Below are 20,536 nucleotides of genomic sequence, written 5' to 3'. Positions count from 1 at the left end.
TGAGAAATTTAAACTCTTGAACGTCAGAAAGAGAGAAGTTACAGCTATATATAGCAAAAACTGAAGGCAGGACTTTATCTTTTAGATCAAGATCCCTGCTGTTAGCATCAAATAGGGATCACCCCTGTATCATGTGTAGAGCAGTTACTTGCCAGTGACATTTCCTGAATTGTCAAATTAACAGCCAGAAAGTGGGTTTGTTATCCATTTAAGAAGCTGAGAGCCAATAGTAGGTCCTCCAGCACTGAAACAAATGAAACTTGCATTTCAGGTGAGGGTGACAAAATGTGTCCAGTAACATTTTGAAGTTACAGCTGTGCATTTAGAAAATCTTGATGCAATCAGGCAACATGGTTTTGTTAAAGGGGAATTATGTTTGACTAATTTATTAGAGTTCTTTGAGGAAGTAACAAGTATTGTGGATAAAGAGAAACCTCTAGATGTTGTATACTTGGATTTTCAATAATCATTTAATAAGATGCTACATAGAGTCATAGAAGTTTACAGCATGGAAACAGGCTCTTCGCTCCAACTTGTCCATGTTGCCCTTTTTTTAAAGCCCCTAACCAATCCCAATTGCCTGCATTTGGCTCATATCTCTCTATACCCATCTTACCCATGTAACTTTCTCAATGCTTTTTAAAACACAAAATTATACCCACCTCTACTCCTACCTCTGGCAGCTTGTTCCAGACACTCACCACCCTCTGTGTGAAGGAATTGCCCCTCTGGGCACTTTCATATCTCTCCCCTTTTACCTTAAACTTATGCCCTCGAGTTTTAGACTCCTCTACCTTTGGGAAAAGATATTGACTATCTAGTTGATCTGTGCCCCTTATTGTTTTTATAAACCTCAGCCTCCTACGCTGCAGAGAAAAAAGTCCCAGTCAACCCACCCTCCCCTTATAACTCAAACAATCAAGTCCCGGTAGCGTCCTAGTAAATCTTTTCGGCACTCTTTCTATAATAGGGTGAACAGAACTGTACGCAGTATTCCAAGTGTGGCCTTACCAATGTCTTGTACAACTTCAACAAAACATCCCAACTCCTCTATTCAGTGTTCTGACTGATGAAACCAAACATGCCAATGCCTTCTTCACCACTCTGTCCACCTGTGATTCCACTTTCAAGGAGCTATGAGCATGTATCCCTAGATCTCTTTGTTCTGTAACTCTCCCCAACATCCTACCATTAACTAAATCAGTCCTGCCCTGGTTCAATCTACCACAATGCATTACCTGGCATTTGTCTAAATTAAACTCCACCTGTCATTCATTAACCCACTGGTCCAATTGATCAAGATCCCTTTGCAATTGGAGATAACCTTCTTCACTGTCCACTATGCCACCTGTCTTAGTGTCATCTGCAAACTTACTAACCATGCCTCGTATATTCTCATCCAAATTATTAACATAAATGACAAATAACAGTGGACCCAGCACCGATCCCTGAGGCACACCTTTGGTCACAGGCCTCCAGTTTGAAAGGCAACCCTCTACAACCACCCTCTGGGTTCTGGCACATCAAAGGCTACTGCACAAAATAAGACTTTGTGGTGTAGAGGTTAACATGTTACCATGAATAGAGGATTGCTTTGAAACACAGAGTAGAGATAACTAGATTATTTTGGTTTGGCAATAAGAGTTCCACAGGGGTAAGTGCTAGGTTCTCAACATTTATAATATATATAAATGATTTGAATGAAGAGGCCAGATGTATGGTTGCTAAATTTGATGATGACACAAACATAGGTAGGAAAGTAAATAGTGATTAGGGCATAAAGAGTTCTTTAGTTCAGAATTTAGTTCAATTAAGTGAGTAAGCAATAATTTAGCAGAATGGGTACATGTGGGAAATGTGAACCTGTCAGCCTTGTCAGAAAGATTAGAAAAGCAATGGGAACGGCAGGAATATGCGAATATTCCAACCCATTTTTTGGGCTAGCTTAGTTGAATGAATTTACGGCATTCTGAGCATCACAGGGTCTGTCGGGGAACTACGCCATTTGGGGACTGGGAGTAATAGCGGGGCCTAACCCCAGCCAAGAGGCTAGCATCGGACTGCAGAGGGGGCCAGCATACATGCACCATTACACTGCGACATCAGTTGACAAGTGCCACCCCAATCAGCCCCACCCGATGGCATCCTCCAATCTCCGACCACCCTCCCCCCCCCCCCTACTGTTCCCCAACTCACCACCACTAGTCCCATCAGCACCCCCACCCCATATAGAATTCCCCCATTCCCTCCCTGGCCTCCTGGACTGGCTCTGTCCCCATTAGGCCCTGCCCTCTTGGCACTGCCCAGTGTGCCAGGTTGGCACTGCCTAGGGGACAACCTCCTGCCCCCAATCTCTTGGAGGACCTCAATGGCCTCTGGTCCCACCAGCGAGGCAATCACACCTGGTCCCCATTGGTGGGGACCATGCATGATCCCCGCTGGTGTAGATCTCCACCAGTGGAGGCAGAAACTTTAGCGACCCTGGGCAATCAAGTCTGGGGTTGGCTAACAAGATGCAGAGCAACCTCTGCAAATGATAATCAGCTTCGAGCTGTTCTCAGTGCGAGGGTAGTTATGCTGTCAACAAGTGGACTGGGAAGATAAAAAAAAAGACAATTGTCCTCCATTATTGACAGGATTCCATACAGAAACAAGAATGTGTATACTAGGAACAACATTTCCTTAAATATAGAATGTGATACTACAGGAAGGTGCCTTTCAAGACTTAGTCCAATCTGATTTTGGAGGAAGGAGGAATATTTGTAGAAATACATCCACTCCTATAAAGAGAGCGAGCTTAAAAATAAACACACAAACCTTCCTGATATAGCAATGAGACAACATTATTTAATTAGACTATTAGGAAGGCTGTCCACAGTTGATGAAACATCCACAAATTTATCCCAGACTCTGTTCCACTGTTATTTTTATTCAGACTGGTTCTGAACACAGCAATTCAGGATTTGAATGTGTATATTTTCAGATAATTTTGTTTTGCCGTCCTTACAGAGAGAGTTTGATGATGGTTTTGAAATGCATTACCTGTACACATGAGAGAATTGGCCAACTCAGTTGCCATAACCTGAATAATTAGTCCAATGCGCAGTCGGAACATTTCAGCAAACAAACTGGGTTCTGTTTTTATGTACATTGCTAGGTAAACCACAATTTCCTGCCAAAAACAGAAAGGATCATAAATGTAAAATGAAACAACTGATACAATGTACACAATAAATTCTGAATCCATAGAATCTTACAGAATAGGAGGCCACTCAAACCAGTATGTTCGTGCTGAATCTTTGAAAGAGCAATTCAATTAGTCCCTCACCTCTGCATTCCCTCATGATCCTGAAGTCTTCTATCTTTCAAGTATTATCTAATTCCCTTCTGAAAATGTGGCCATCTATTCCAACAATATCTTCCAGATCAATATAATTCACTGAGATCTTTTAAAAATTCTCATGTCACCTTTGAATCTTCTGCCTAAATTATTTTGCATCTGTGTCCTGTTGTTATTGGAAAGTTTATTCTTATTTATATTATCAAAACCTTTCATGATTTTGAATACTAATATTAAATCTCTCTTTAACCTTTTCTGCTCAAAGGAGAGCAATCCAAACTTCTCTCATCTTACTACGTGAATACTTTATGTAATGGAATACAACCCAAAAAGTAACATTTTTTTTGCACTATAGAACAGCAATTTGTAAAATTTTTAAATTGAGGCAACAATCACACAAATGGACCAAGGAAGTAAAAAAAAACTGTGCATTATAAAATGTATATTACCCTCTAGAGGTCCTGTCTGCCAGTTCTGGCTAATCGTGTACATATTGAAGATTCCATGGTCTTAGTACTATCTATACAAAGTAACTCCCAATAACCCACTAATTACATGAGAAAATTAGAAAATTGTTAATCTCACCCTCCCCCATCTCAAATTTCCTGCCCTAACACAAATGAGGCATTTCTAATTTCCCTCCCTTGTAAGGTAATACTCCAAGCTGGCCCCATTTGATGAGATCTGCAATGTCAAGACAGGCTTAAAATTAATCAGTGATTCCAAACACCAGTGTATCCGATGAGGCATCATTAGCAATAAATGCACCGATGGTGTCAACATTAAGCAGCAGAACAATCTTCATATTTGTATAGTATCATCTTCGCGTACTATTCAATCTGAACTTTTTGAATTATGTTTTGGTGTCAGTTAACAGGACATATTGTCAAACTAAACAATGACTGATATAATCCACTGATAATTGTCAGTGGAGAAGCATTAAATGGCTATTAAAGCTTAAAATATGCACAGCATTTTAAATTGAACTTGTTAACAGGATTTTATGAACCAACCTGCGTGAGGATGACTAGACTCTCATTCCGTTCACTAGCTTCTTCAATCAGTTTTGTAAGTTCATTAAGTGGCAAGGGTCTAATGAGAAAGGAAAATCATAAATTAATGTCATTACTGTTTCAACCTAATGTGACCTGACGACCAATCTTCAGTCAAGTACTCACGCTGAAATTGTTCTCTCGCGAGGTTCAGGAGGAAGGCCAACAGTCAGATGCTTTTGATTTGACAAGAGTGTTGTGCAGGCCTGTGAGAGACACCATCATAATGCAGTTTTAGGACGTAACTTTATACACTAAGAAAACACAGTAACCAGTTAGAAGCAGATATTTCGGTTACTGACGAAGACAATGTTTCAACAGTTCAGTGAAATATTGCATTATTCATCCTTTATAACAAACGACATGATCATATAAATCGCTGATCAGTATTAAATTGATCTCAGCCGGGATAGCAGTGGGACTCTCATATGTTCAGGAACTCAACCATAGTATACCATGCCTGATTATTCAGTGATTTGTTATCCTTATCCACTTTGGATAAGGCTCAGATGCGATACTGTACACAATCAAATAACTAGCTAATATTCATTGTCCGGGTTGATACATGAGACATTTCATCATGTATCAACATGTCAAAGCATTGCTAATAAATGAAGACTGCTGCCTAGAATCAATCATTACTTTCAAAGGGAGAGGTGGTAAGATATAGCACAACTGGAAACAGCTGAAAACATTACCTAAATAATCATAAAGGCTCAATTCCATGTTGTAATGAAATTGGAGCTTCACAAATTCTCAGAATTGTACATCAAGTGGCTGTACTCCAATTCTATCACTTTTAGTTAATGTACACAGACATTCCAAAACAAAATAAATACAAAACACTCAGCACACTAACAATAAGGTTAATAAAATATGCCAATGCCAAGGACACCAGCAGATTTCAGATTGGGAAAAATGTTAAAATTAAGATACATGGAACCATCATGTTAAGCACTGTGCAGTTTAATGTTGAAGTATTAGATTAACTACCTCATCAAGTTCTTCAATCTTTTTCCGGAGCATACCAGAAATATAACGAATTAGTCCCCATTGCTGAGCAATCCCAACTTTTGTGTACAGCTCTATGAGGAGGTGACGAATGGTAGTGCGAGGACTTTCAGACATATCTGTATCCCAATCTATACCCCTACACATAGAACGAGGAGGTTTGGAAAGAGGAGCAGAAAAATACAAAATCAAACCACATATCAATCATTACCTCAATAATATTGAGCTATGTACCTACTGAAATGTAGAAAAATCTTACTTCACCATATAGATTACGTGGATTAGCTCAAACTGTTCTTGCAAGGTTGAGCACATCTTCAACTGTTCAATCAAGGCTTTGCAATCTATTTCATCAGAGTCAGTGTGAGGCAAATCTTTTCTTGCAGTGTGTGTTGGAATCTGATACAGGATAAGAACAAGTCCAAAATTATATTTCTGAACTTTTAAGTCACAAAACATCAGCTGAGCTTTCCATTAGCATAGGTACAGTCAAAATGCATGAATGTTAATCTTATAAATTATGGCTTACCATAGAAAAATGCAAATAGTTCTTAAATACCGTTCGAAGAGAACCGGCACCCCTATCTGTTTTGTTTGTCACTACGTGGCTGATTTTTATTTCACTGTGAGGTATCAAAGGCAAAAAGGAATGGGTAATGTATTCAGCCTCCCCATGTGGCATTGTGCCATCCACGTACTTAATATAAATTAATGCCAGCTGTTATAAAAAGAAAGCATATGTGCAACTAGGACCTTATTCGAAAAGTAACTATACAGTCACTCAGCGCAGGCTTTAATAGATGGTTTGAGCAAAATTACTTTCAGTTCATCTTAATGTATAATCTGAATTCTTTATTCTACTGAAATAATTTTTTGAACTCATGGAGGAAACAGAGCTTTGGGGGAAAATGTTCTTTATCTAGAGTCCATTTTAGGTGAGGTAAAGGCTAAAGTAATTTCTCTCTTTATATTTAATGAACACTTAGACCGATTGTTCTTTGAATCAGGGAGAATAGAGTGACATTGACCACAAGTCTAACAATAACAGATTAAATGCAAGAGGAAGGCACCACAATGCAAGTAAAACTTCTTTTACACCATCTTACTGCGCATCTCGGGTCAGATGCAGCACAAGCTAGATACTGATAGCTATAAATTTCTACAGTTTGTTGTGGTGGTACAGCTTCAGATGTAAAATTCTCTGTGAAAATTCAGTTTTCAGTCTTCTGCTATTTCATAGGTTCTGGAAATCTTTCAGTACCTCACTTGTGACCATATTTGTTTTAGTCTGGACAATCAGTGTCAACGGCTACTAAATCATTCAGAGCTAAGCTCAACTCTGTCTTCAATGTCTACAAATTTGCACATTTCTAGCAAGGCAACTGCTTTGCAATCAGACCAAATGATGCTTGGTCACATTTCATCTCTCCATGGACCAAAAACTGGAGACACATACTCAACAGGTCAGTCAGCATCCACTGAGAAAAAAACAAGTCATTTCAGATACAAGAAAAAAAAATCACAGGGGCTAAATATATGTAGATAATTAAAATGAAACAAAAACAGAAAATGCCGGAAAACCTCAGCAGGTCTGACAGAATTTGTGGAGAGAGAAAAGAGCCAATACTTTAAGTTTGGATGACTGTTCAGCAGAGCATATTCAAATTTTCTTTATTGCATTTTTCTGGTTATTTCCCAGTTTTTGCAAAGTGCAACAAAGAAAACATGAATGTGGTCTGAAGGGTCATCCTGACTTGAAACATTGGCTCTATTCTCTCTCCATAGATGCTGTCACATCTATTGAGATTTCCCACCATTTTCTGCTTTTGTTTCACATTCTAGCATCCACAGTATTTTGCCTTTAATTTGAAAACTAGTAACTTACTTGCCTGGAATTCACCATTTCTCACTATTCATGATTTTACCCTACAAGTTCATGAACCATGTGTAAAGCAGGAAGGAGCCTCATGAAGTTTGGGCAAATCAAGAGCATATTCTATCAATTACATCCACTAGGATGTGAGTGTGGAAATTGGCATGACTTTCCTGTCAGGGTGAAGCAGATGGTAGGAAGGATGAAGTGATAATACATATACAGAAAAAGATATCCTCTGTGTAGCCATGAGGTACTGGACAGAGACCCTCTGCTTCTGACTTTTCCCCTACCTCTGGAATGCCCTCGTGAAATTCTTCCCCACCACCTACAATTGCAACTGCCAAATGTTATGGTTCAGGTCAGAAAGTCTAAAGTGTTTTGTGATGCCCGCCTGAACTATAAGTTTTGCATTTTGAATTTGCCTTGGATAACCATGAGATGTTTCACTTCAGGTGTAATTCCAAAGACCCACTCAGGAGCTTTTATCAAAGCAAGTTTAATTACGAATATAGTTAACGTGTATCGTAAGAAAATTAGCAAGAACACTCATCAATTACAAGCAATAAACAAACCAATCACTATAATGTATAACTCCTAATGAATATCTCTAATGTGTTCCAATTAAAACCAAAACCCTAAAAACCCTTTCACAGATTTATCACTGCACAAGCTAAAGCTCACATGATACTGGCATCCAGTTCCCTGGGTTGAATGCTGATTTCAAATTATCCTGAAAACTCAGAGCAGTTTGTAGTGATATCAGCTCTCCAAAACACCAATTCTTTACTGCAGGATAGCAATAAGCTGTGCTTTCAGTCAACTGGTAAAATTTTCAAAATCAAAACAGGAGAGGGAGACTTCTTTCAGCTATGCTTCTAATACAGCAGCCCAGAACTAAAACTAAAAAAAACCTTGTCACCTGATTTGTACACATTTTCCTTTTCTTCCCACAATGGCATCACCTGAGGCTTTGCTGCAGAGTGCATTCTTTTTTAACTTCTTAAAGACACACTAACATCACACAAGTATTATGACTCAGGAAGCCCAACTGGAAAGGAATGGTATTTACTTTTAAACACAAAGTAAAGCCACTATTTTGTGGCAGACATACACAATTTCCAACTGGGACAACAATTCTGCAGACCCTTCCTGGTGTTTACTTACAGTCAGGTGATGAGTTACACCTGGGCAGGCCACTGCCTGTTACCAAAGGGACTTGTATTCAATGCCCCCGCAGGGAGATCAATTAGCAATTCTTCATGGAACTCATGGGGGTTATCACTCCTCTCCCCAAAGAGTTCAAGGGTTCCCCCTCACTCCTATGGTGATGGGCCATTTTTATCATTTAGTCCGTGATCTCATTTCTGTTGTTCACATGGTCTGATCGGGGAGGCGTATACCTAGTGGGCAAATGTCTCTTCCTTGTGGAAGAACATCTCTTCTTGTGTCGAAGGGTCAATATAGGGGATCGTCCCCGGTGATGATCTCCGAATGCAACTCTTCCGCTTAGGCTGAATCCTCGTATACCTCTCTTGGGTGGAGTTTCTATCTGCATACCAGCATATAAAGGTGCTAACGGTAGTGTCTCCAGTGCAGCAGTTGCCCCTGTGGAGAGTTCCCAATGGTGGAGGTGATCGGCATGTTCTTTTATAGTCTTTACCATGTATGACATTGGTCCTACTTTTGACAAGCCAACTCCTGGGATCCCGTGGGGAGCTGTCTCCAAAATCCCGTGTTTTCTGGTTTGAAGGTCCTGTCATATTTGTGTCCATCATGGCCACATTTTTGGGCTCCTTGTTTTTCTTTAATTTTGCAGCCAAGGTTCAGGAAAGCGAGGCTAAGCCTGGTCTGAAGGCATCGGCCCATCAATAGCTCTGCCAGGGTTATTCCCATTGTCATGTACAGTGCTGTCCTGTAATTGAGTATGAAACACGCAAGCTTGTTTTTTTAATACCTGGACTGCTCACAGCCAGGCTATTTGAAAACAGGGAATGTTGTGCCATGCGGATATGCCTCATTCAATTTATGTTCACGAAGTTTGGAATTCCCTTTTGGTAAACAAAGTCCTGTTGTCCATTACGAGGATGTCAGGTATAACCATGTGTGTAGAAAGATTGCTGACTCTTTCCGTGGTGTTGCAAGAAGTAATAGGGGCCATCTGGTGCACATGGATCCATTTGAATTAGAATTCCAAATCAGAATTAAGAACATAGAACCCATAAATGGTCCTGCAAAGTCTGCATATATTTGCACTCAGGGACTTGCCAGCCATTCCAAAAGGTCAATGAGGCTGTTTGTGCAACCTTCTGCTTTTCCTGGCAGATGTTGCACTGCTTGACCAGGTCTCCTGTCCTTGTCTATAGATGTAGCTTCTTGTAGGTGTTTTCATTTTAGTAATTCTGGGGTACAGGAATTTATAAACACCTGAAATTCAATAAGTACAGGAGAAGCAGCAAGAGTAGAAGGAAGAAGACAACCAGAGATAGCCACCACCATTGCTCCTATCTGCCAGTGCATTTCACCCTAAATCAGCTCTCCTATCCCCATTACAGCAATTATCCCACAATCTTTACAACAACCATGCAACAGTCTTCCTCAGTTCGGAGTTATGGGTCTCGTCCTCATTTCATAAAGATATGCACCACCTCAATTCCATAACTGCAAGACAAATTTATCAACTTAATTATTTATCTTGTATTTTGTTTGCACAGGATTTAATTATCTAAACTTAGGTCAGTGGGAACACCGAGTGCAAGTACTCTTCCAACAGGATGGTCTGTTAGAATTGATTGTTATTTGATCTGTTACTGGTCTCATTAGCCTTTAATTGCTTGGGTCATTTTTGTCATGCTTTTGATAATGAAAGTACAGTTCCACCACTTAAAACACCCACGTTTAAAACGGACAGGTGTGTACATCGATTAAAAAACCCCATTAATATAAATTGCGTTCTTGGTCTACATCATTCTTGTAATAGTCTTATAAATTACACAAGTTTTCTAGGTCATGAACATCAGATTACATTTAATTTTTCTCCTTATTTGTGAGCAACAATGTGAAGTTAGTAATGAAGGTAAAAGTCAGCATTTGCTGACTTTACTGAAACTAACAGCAACTTTAGGAATTTAAAAGTTGTTATCAGCAATTGTGTTTCGCCAGAGGGTTTGCTGTTGAAATCGTCCAGAGGTGAACTCCCTCCAAAGTGCAATCCCTAAGCAATCAATAAACTGACAAAAATCTATACTTTTATGATATTAATCTCACTACAAAACCCCTGGAAAAAAATTACACCTTAATGGATGAGGCATCGCAAGGATTTAAATGATAGAACATGTGTTATAATTACAGCTAAACACCCTCACTGGCCCGTAGGTTTTTAAATTATGTAGTATGTTTATAATTCCTGCTAAGCATCCTCACTGAACTTGAAAAGCCAATTTTATTCTTGTAAAATATCAAATTTCTCCATTATTTAAAAATATTCTCATTTTCAAACTTTTTTTTAAGTGTTTCAAAATGGTGGAATGGTGCAATGACAATAATCAATGTCAGTAAAATGAAGAAGATAGTCATTGACTTCAGAAAGGACATGCCCCTGTCTACATCAACAGGGCCAAAATCAAAATGGTCAAGAGCTTCAAGTCTTTTGGTGTCCAGAACAACCTGTCCTGGTACCCCCATGCTGACACTATACTTAAGAAAGCCTCAATACCTCTGCTTTCTCAGAAGACCAAGGAAATTTGAATGTCAACTATGACTCTCATCAATGTAGTTGATAAATGTCATAGAAAGCATTCTCTCTGCTTGTATCACAGCTTGGTATGGTTCCTGCTCTGCCCAAGACCACAAGAAACTACAAAAGGTTGTGAATGTAGCCCAATCCATCATGCAAACCAGCTTCCCATCCATTGACTCTGTCTACACTTCTTACAGCCTCGGCAAAGCAGCCAGCATAATCAAGGAGCCCACGCATCCTGGACATTCTCTCTTCCACCTTCTTCTATCGGGAAAAAGATAAAAAGTCTGAGGTCACATACCAACCAATTCAAGAACAGCTTCTTCCCTGTTGCCATCAGACTTTTGAATAGATCTACTCTGCATTAAGTTGATCTCTCTCTACACCATAGCTATAACGGTAACACTACATTCTGCACTCTTGTTTCCTTCTCTACGAATGGTATGCTGTATACAGTGCGCAAGAAAATACTTTTCACTGCATGCTAAAACATGTGACAATAATAAATCAAACCAAAACTTCTACAGATGCAACACTGAGAGCAGCCTTTCTGGATGTATCACAACTTGGTATGGCTCCTGCTCTGACCAAGACCGCAAGAAATTACAAAGGGCTGTGAACGTAGTCCAATCCATCATGCAAATGAGTCTCCCAACCATTGACTCTGTCAATACTTCCTGCTACCTCAGAAAAGCAGCCAGCACAATCAAGGACACCACACACCCTGGATGTACTCTGTTCCACCATCTTCATTGGGAAAAAGATATAAAAGTTTGAGATCATGTACTAACCAACTGAAGAACAGCTTCTTCCCTGCTGTCTTCAGACTTTTGAATGGACCTGCCATATATTAAGCTAATCATTCTCTACAACCTAGTTGTAACTTCAACACTATATTCTACAGCCTCTCTTTTCCTTCTCCCCTACGTACACTATGACCGGGACGCTTTGTCTTTGTAGCACGCAAGAAACAACATTTTTCACTGTATTCCACTACATGTGACAAAAATAAGTCAAATCAAAGTTTGGCTTCAATCTTGATCCAATCATATTTTATTTCACTACCTGAAAAAAAGTAAATTAAAAAGGTGATGATAACAAGTGCCTTTAACTTCCAGGTTTGCTGTCTGTGAGAACACTTCAATGTAATTGACATCACTGCTGCTGGACTCATGGGGATTCCCTTACCTTGATGCTAATTTAAACTGCTTTCGGGAAAGAGAAATCTATGTCACAGACCAAAGTATCATTGTGGTCAGTTTCTTCGAGGTTAATGACAAGTGCTGTTGTTTCACTGTTAATCACAAAATCCAGTATAATGGGCAGAATTCTCCCAAAAAAATTTAAGTTGCCAATTCGCACAAAAACTAGAGTAATTCACTCTGTTTTTTTCCCGTGGGTATTTAGAGAAGAATCTCCCACACTCAGTGCAATGCAGAAGCCACCAGAGTGAATATTATTAAATTTCAGGGCAGGGCCTATTCCCACTGAGGAGGTTGAAATAGCGCAATCCGTGGGCCACGGCACATGCACCAATCTGTCAGTGCCAAGATCAGTGCACGCACAGTGGCCCTGCACTGATGGCCTCCCAATTGCTGGCCAGCCCTACAATCCTCACATGCTCTCGTGCCACCCTCCCCGTGACCCAATCATTGGCTCCCGACCATTTCCGGGCCAGCCCCGAAACACTCTTCCAGCTGCACCTTGAACTCCAGCAACCCCACCCCCACTCCTCGCAGTCCCAATCCCTCAAGTAAGCTGGCCACTGCCCTCCTCCCCCCCCCGCACCCAGCCAGCCAGCTAGCATCCCTCCTTTCCTGAGCAATCCCTACAGAGTGTTAGCAGGATCATGGGTACTGCTCCCATTCACGTTAGGTGCATTTAGTGATGACAGTGGAAAATATTGCAAGGTCAAGTTCCATTACACGTTAATGTAAAAGCTCCAACCCCTTAGCACTGTCCAATGGGCAGTTGGGCCAGGGGGCCAGAGGGCAAGGTTGGTTTTGCTAAGCTGCCAAAGCCAGCTAGTGGGGAGCTGTTGTAAACCCCGCTAGAGTGAAACACTTCTGGCGAGGGGATGTGGAGACATTAATAGGCCTGGAGTCTTCAGTCCTGCTAGAACTGCGCAGCGGGCTGGGAGAATTGCCCTCATTATATTTTATTGTAACAACTAAGCTTGAATCCATTTACCCTTGCCTTAAAGCTTAAAATAATATCAAAATATTACTCATGAATCTAGTTTATTTATTGTTACCCTCTGATATGAAGATACACAATATTCATACTGTTCTGTATAGTACTCCATTTATCGACATAACTCCACTTTCTGTACTCCCCTCATGGATGTCTTCTATGTGCTACAATATTCAGAAATGTACATCATGAACAGGATGGGTTGAAGCAATGCTTTGTACAAACGAATTACCATAGAGATTTTTACTCTGTTCCTGAATACATCCTGTTTGTAATCACTACTGCTGCACAATGTTGTGATGTTTTGCAGGTGTTTTCTAGTAAAATGCCCAGATCCGTCTGGTGACATTTCTTAGAGGTTGTTCCCATTTATGTTGTACTTGCATTATTTTCCTTCTCTGGTTTATTCAACTTTGTATTCCTCTACATTAAGCAACATCTCCAACTTTTTAATCCAACATTCTAACATTTCCGGTTTGCTCTGCAGCTGATCAGCATGTTGGGCCTCATTATAACCTCTCACAATTTCATCCCCGATAAACAGCAATGTTTGTTCGCTGTTGCTTCTTTGCTCATGCCTCAAGGTGCAAAAGGCAAACTTTAATCTGTTTACATGGCTAGCTTCTCTTGGAACAGGTTGCTACCCTGTTGCCAGAGGCTTATAGCTTGAGGCAAACCGTTCCGTATCAAACATAATTGACCAGGATTCTCTCCCACTATCGCCACCTGCATGTGTTGGAATGATTTTGCAGGTTGATAGCCAATCTATTGGCCACATTATGAACACATCTTCCTTGGCCATCAAGTCCTTTGGTGGGACTCGAACCCGGAGCTTTTGGTTCAGAAGCAGGGACGCTAGCCACCTAGTGTTCTATTGCTGTCTTAGCAAAGTCAACCACAATTTAAATGGCTTGTCGCATCTGCTAGGGGAACCATCATGGCAGGGCCTTAAAATCCTGGCCTATGTAACAATTAAATGAAAAGTAAAAATAAAAAGTTATTACCTCTTGGTCGACTTTTGGTAGGTCTGAATGATCTACTGCTGAACGAGGGATAGTTAACAAGCTGCTGGGTAGATAAAGAGAAAGATCTACAATAGAAAATAAATAAATTAATTATTTTACGTTTAAAATATTACTTGAACTAGTTAGAACAAGTATTTAGTCATTAAGAACCCATTGCCCTAGATTTCAGCTTTAACACGCAACATACCATTATTGTCCAGACTACACTGAATATGCTTATATAGAATCTTACAACATAGGAGATCATTTGCCCATCGTCACCTGTGTCAGTTCTCTGAAAGAGCTGTCCAATTATTCCACTCCTCTGTTCTTTCCCCAGAGCCCTGCATGTTTACTTCACACCTTCTTGTACATTTCTTGCATTTGCAACTCTTCAACTGGAACCCTTTGAATCATGTCCAAAAGTCCAACAAAAATAACAGTAATACACTAGATGTCCTGCTCAACTCAACGTTAACTGAAATAATCCACTGATTTACAGCAGAAAATCAGAAATAAGCCATTTAAGTGAAGGTGTGTAACACTCGGACTTCAAATTGGACCTGATACATTTAGTATTGATAGTAGGTACAATAAGATACTTAAAAGGTAAATGGATATTAGTTGTAATAAATGTCTAGAAAATATATGTGAGGAGGTTCTTCTACTGTCAAAAAGCCTTGGCTAGATACATCTAGAGTTGTATATAGTCTGAGCAACTCAACTTAGCAAGTATATATTAGTCTTGGAAGGAACGAATGTGAATTCTCCAGAATGTTACCAGGACTCCATGGAAAGATTACATAGACGTGCTTTTCCTAAATATAGAAAGCTAAGGGACAACTTAATTTAGGATTTTGAGAAAATTGTTTGTGTAAATAGAAGGAAGCATTTTCAACTGACAGTGAAATACAGGGCAAGGGGATAACATAGAAACATTGAAAAACTACAGCACAATACAGGCTCTTCAGCCCACAAAGTTGTGCTGAACTTAGAGATTACTAGGCTTACCTATAACCCTCTATCTTACTAAATTCCATGTACTTATCTAAAAGTCTCTTAAAGACCCTCTCGAATCCATCTCCACCACCGTTGCTGGCAGCCCATTCCACGCACCCACCATTCTCAGTGAAAAACTTACCCCTGACATCTCCTCTGTACCTACTTCCCAGCACCTTAAACCTGTGTCCTCTTGTGGCAACCATTTCAGCCCTGGGAAAAAGCCTCTGACTATCCACTCAATCAATACCTTTCAACATCTTATAAATATCAGGTCACCCCTCATCCTTCGTCTCTCCAAGGAGAAAAGGCCAAGCTCCCTCAACCTATCCTCATAAGGCATGCTCCCCAATCCAGGCAACATCCTTGTAAATCTCCTCTGCACCCTTTCTATGGCTTCCACATCCTTCCTGTAATGAAGCAACCAGAACTGAGCACAGTACTCCAAGTGAGGTCTGACCAGGGTCCTACATAGCTGCAACATTATCTCTCGACTCCTAAACTCAATTCCTCGACTGATGAAGGCCGGTACACCGTACACCTTCTTAACCACAGCTTCAACCTGCGCAGCTGCTTTGAGCGTCCTATGAACTTGGACCCCAAGATCCTTCTGATCTTCCAGGCTGCCAAGAGTCCTACCATTAATATTATACTCTGCCATCCTATTTGACCTGCCAAAATGAACCACTTCACACCTTTCTGGGTTGAAGTCCATCTGCCACTTCTCTGCCCAGTCTTGCATCCTATCAATGTCTCGCTGCAACTTCTGACATCCCTCCACACTATCCACAATACCTCCAACCTTTGTGTCATCAGCAAACTTACCAACCCATCTCTCCACTTCCTCATCTAGGTCATTTATAAAAATCATACAGAATAAGGGTCCTAGAACAGATCCCCGGGGCACTCCACTGGTGATCGACCTCCGTGCAGAATGTGACCCACCTTTACCACTCTTTGCCTTCTGTGGGCAAGCCAGTTCTGGATCCACAAAGCAATGTCCCCTTGGATCCCATGCCCCCTCACTTTCTCAATAAACCTTGCATGAGATACCTTATCAAATGTCTTGCTGAAATCCATATATACTACAGTGCTCTTCCTTCATCAATGTGTTTAGTCACATCTTCAAAAAATTCCATCAGGCTTGTAAGCCATGCTGACTATTCATAATCATATTATACCTCTCCAAATGTTTATAAATCCTGCCTCTCAGGATCTTCTCCATCAACTTACCAACCACTGAGGTTAGACTCACTGGTCTATAATTTCCAGGGCTATCTCTACTCCCTTTCTTGAATAAAGGAACAACATCAGCAATCCTCCGGAACCTCTCCCATCTCCACTGATGATGCAAAGATCACCGCCAAAGGCTCAGCAATCTCCTCCCTGACCTCCCACAGTAGCCTGGGGTACATCCCATCCAGTCCTGGCGACTAATCTAACTTGAACCTTAAAATCAGCATCAGACCATTCAGTAGAAAGGTTCAATTTGCAAAGAGTGATAGATGTGTGAAACACTCTCATCCATAAAAAGTAGTGCTAGCTCAAATGGTAATTTGAAATCTGAAATCAATAAACTTTTGCTAGCCAAATGCATCAAGAGAAATGGACCTAAGGTCTGTGGACATCATTAGGACACAGGTCAACCCACTGAAAAGCAGAAAAGATGCAAGGGGCTAAATAACTGCCCTTCATCCTATGAAAACCAGCCAGAAAATAGTTTTGATTGGAACATGAAGAAGGTGTGAATTATTCAACTGAGACACATCTCCAGTGAGGGTAGGTGAATATATTCACACACCTTTCTAGTTGCTTCCCTGGTCACAGCTATTGTTACATTTACTTACGAGAGACAGGCTTCCTGGTCTCTGATTGGATTGGAAGTAAAGTCTCAGGTACTTACGTAGCCTTGAGTAAGTGCTGCGGCAAAGAGATGAGGCATTCACTGAGCAACTTACATTTATGTATCTTAACTTTTAAAAATTTGATTGTTATAAGTTTAGCTGCAGGATAATCAGAGTGAAGAGCCAGAAGCAGTGTGGGGGGGCAGCACGAGGGACACAGACAGATGGGGGCGGGGGGGAAGAGAGAGAGAGAGAGAGAGAGAGAGAGAGATCAAAACAGACTTGAATAGAAAGAGATTGAGAACAAGTCAGAGTGAGTGAGAGCAAGACAAAGAACATGGTAGCTGGAATAGGCCTTTGACTCCATTATTCAGCAAGACAACTGATCTTCTACTTCAACTCCATCTTCCCCATTTCCCTCAATTTCCTTATCACCCAAAAATCTATCAACATGTTTTGAATATATTCAATGGCTGAGGATACACAACTTTCCGAGGTACAGATTTACAAAACCTTTTCCTCACCTCAGTTCTAAACCTTTACTCTGAATGTGTAATCCCATGTTCTAGATTCCCCAACCATGGGAAAAATGATCAGTTTCTAACCTGCCAGCCCCTAATAAATTTATATGGCCAGAATTTGATGCACCACCTCTGGCTTGTACTTAGGCAGGGATGGGAAAAATGTGAAATTGAAGGTATAGAATTCTGTCCAAGTTTCTGCCTGCTCCAGCCACACAGCAATTTTACACTGGGTGGGCAAGGCCTTGGAAGCATGACAGCACATTGAATAATTTCTGAAATTCAAATATACCATGTCCACCGATTTTTCATTATCTGTCTTATTAGTTACATCCTCACAAGCTAAGCAATAAGTTTCACTGGGAACATGGGGCACAAGATTGAGTACGTCATATTAAGAAAAACTGCCATCAGCCCAAATACTGAAAGCCATGAGGGCTGAAGCGGTTCAGGAGAAGCCACAAGCCAAAAGGGGCAGAAACCAGGCCAGCAAAGTTAAAAAGGATCACGACAGAACCCCAATCAAAGGGGTCTCAATGCACAATATTAGATTCAAGATAACCTGCTCCCTACTTCATTACTCAATATGCTGATTCTGAATGATATCTTGCATATATTCCATGAACAACTTTGCCACAATTTTTACTGCTAATTTAATATGCCTTGTCTAAATACGAATTTAAATTCCCTGTGATAATTGCATTACCCCAAATATGTGCGCTTCTAATATCCTGATGTACACTCTACCCTAGGCTACAATTGTTAGGGAGCCCGAAACGACTACCACCAACATTTCTGCTCTTTGCTGTTTCACAGCACCACACATTCCACTTTGTTTGTGAGTTAAAATCTTTTCTCTTCACTTTGTTTCTCCCATCTTTTGTTACCCGTGCTACTTCTCCTCCTTTTCTCATTTTGCTTATCTCTTCTGAAAGAGAATATTTCATTATATCCATAATATATTCATTATATCCTGGAATATTTCATTCCCAACTTTGATCATTGCAACCATGACTCCATAACTGTTATTAAATCAAACATATTCATATTCATCTGCACTATTAATTCATTGAATTTAGTATGAATGTTTTGGCTTTGACTTTTTTTCATTTTCCTTGCCAAGAGAGAGAAAAGCAGGCAAAGGTAGCAGAGGGTGAGGATTCCTTTGCAAGATTGATGGGTTAGATGAATCAGACAAGGGCAGACAGAAGACTTCTAAAAAAAGTTGAAAAATAGTTAGATGAAAAATATTATTCATAAAAATTGCAAGACACAGCTCATAACCTCTATTTTTAAAAAGTGATAAGGATTGCTTTAAAACTGACAATAAAAGTAAAGGGTAAAGTTGTGAGCTACAGTAATAAACATCAGTACTTCTTTAAAGCATATTATCTCTTTCTTGTTCAAACAGCAAATGAGCCAAGGAAAGAAGGTGGAGAGGAAGAAAGGAACCAGGAATCCAATCAATGGAGTTGTCTTAGCATTAATACAGATCATCAATAGTCCTGGGTACTTCTGCAAAATATGCAATTTCAATTGAATTAACACACAATTTTAAAATTCCCCCTCATCAGTTTCTTAATTGATGGCAACAAAATAATTTCTCAATTGTAAAAATGAGAAAATCATCATTCGTACAGCATCAAAAATACGTTGTTACAAGTTATAATTATTTTTTAAAGAGGTCTTTATTTTAAAGAGAGGAAACAAATGGGATCCTTTCTCCTTGTTTGTGGAAGAAACAATCACTTGACTCATCAAATGGGCATGCTACTCATCTGTCCAAAGATTTAAAGTTGGATTACCTCTTAAAAGTGCTCAAAATCATAGCAAATTTTCCAGAAAAAAAAAATCAATGATATCAAACTAACTTTGAACGTCAAGTCCTTTTGCTTTGTTTGCCAGAGACAGGAGGTCCCGGGTAGCATGTGCAATAGCACGGAAACGTTGCAGACCCTTTTTCTGTGTAGTCGGCAGCAATTCAGTTTGTGACGGCTTGCTCTCCAGCAGTTGGTTTAAGTACACGGTTAACTCATCCCGGCTTTCCACTGTGGCAACGAAGACACTCGTACTTAATGGGTACAAATCCTGATCGATGTCAAGCAAGACACAAGCACTTCCATACAGGCAGTGAGAAAGAGGCTTTGAGCTTTGCAAATGCATGCACATAAAATGAGCATTCTGCAGCAGCCATGAAAAGTTCACATTGCAGTCAACACATTGGCTATATTTTCGGTTGTATTACCAAGTTGAATCAGCCAATGAAAAAAAACAAGAATAAGACCTGTTTGTCAATTTACACTTTGCACAGATTATGTACTGTTCAGAATGGACTCTAATCTCACCCATTTAACCTAAGAAAATCACTTACATAAAGATTTCCTGCTTTCCAAAGACAATCGGGTAAAGAAACAGACTATATATCCTTTTCAACAGGTTGTAGCAACAATGACAATGCCTTCCTGCCCTATAGCACAGAAGCAACTATTTCTATGAGTGCTTCATCTCAGTCTACATCCATTTAGCCTCTTGTTCTCAACCAAGGGTGGAATTTTCCCATCCTGCCCACCATGGGAACTGTAGCTGGCAGGACAGGAACATGCAAAGGTCTATTGACCTTGTGCAGCATTTTCCAGTCTTGGGGCGAGCACAGCTGGAAAATCGCACCCCAAATGTTTACTGAGGTCCTATGTCAATGCATAAAATTGATTTGGATCTAAGTTCGAGTAGACTTAAAGGTGTTTTACTGTATTCTGTATACAGCTGCACATCTCTACGATGGTTTCATGCAAACCAGATGAACTTGCATGCTGTGGAAGATGGCAAAGACTTTCTTCAGTTTAAACAGGATCAGGAGCTCCAGATTTAATCATCACATGAGTACTGGTGAGGTGCATCTGAGGTCCAACTCTGAATTCACTGTTCAAAAGGTCCACGTTCCTTAGTAACACTGATACAGT

At 40.2% G+C, this 20,536-nt stretch overlaps 1 protein-coding gene across 4 annotated transcripts in view; it reads right to left on the bottom strand.

The window, feature by feature from the left end:
* phka1a (phosphorylase kinase, alpha 1a (muscle)) overlaps positions 1-20,536 on the bottom strand; it is an 89,537-nt gene that overhangs the window by 22,280 nt on the left and 46,721 nt on the right. For 3 of the 4 annotated variants that reach the window (XM_080187699.1, XM_080187696.1, XM_080187697.1), the window contains exons 19-25: positions 19,448-19,624; positions 14,213-14,298; positions 5,663-5,802; positions 5,386-5,542; positions 4,519-4,598; positions 4,354-4,432; positions 3,043-3,172 (exon numbers count right to left, since the gene is read on the bottom strand). In XM_080187699.1, coding sequence (XP_080043825.1) covers positions 3,043-3,172; positions 4,354-4,432; positions 4,519-4,598; positions 5,386-5,542; positions 5,663-5,802; positions 14,213-14,298; positions 19,448-19,624 — 849 coding nt within the window. The remainder of the gene's footprint in view (positions 1-3,042; positions 3,173-4,353; positions 4,433-4,518; positions 4,599-5,385; positions 5,543-5,662; positions 5,803-14,212; positions 14,299-19,447; positions 19,625-20,536) is intronic. The other variant, XM_080187698.1, reaches the window with a different exon arrangement.

This window comes from Carcharhinus amblyrhynchos, chromosome 4 (genome assembly GCF_965287045.1).
Source record: "Carcharhinus amblyrhynchos chromosome 4, sCarAmb.v2.hapA, whole genome shotgun sequence".
In the NCBI taxonomy this organism is placed as follows: Eukaryota; Metazoa; Chordata; class Chondrichthyes; order Carcharhiniformes; family Carcharhinidae; genus Carcharhinus; species Carcharhinus amblyrhynchos.
This window is presented reverse-complemented; position numbering and strand designations above follow the sequence as displayed.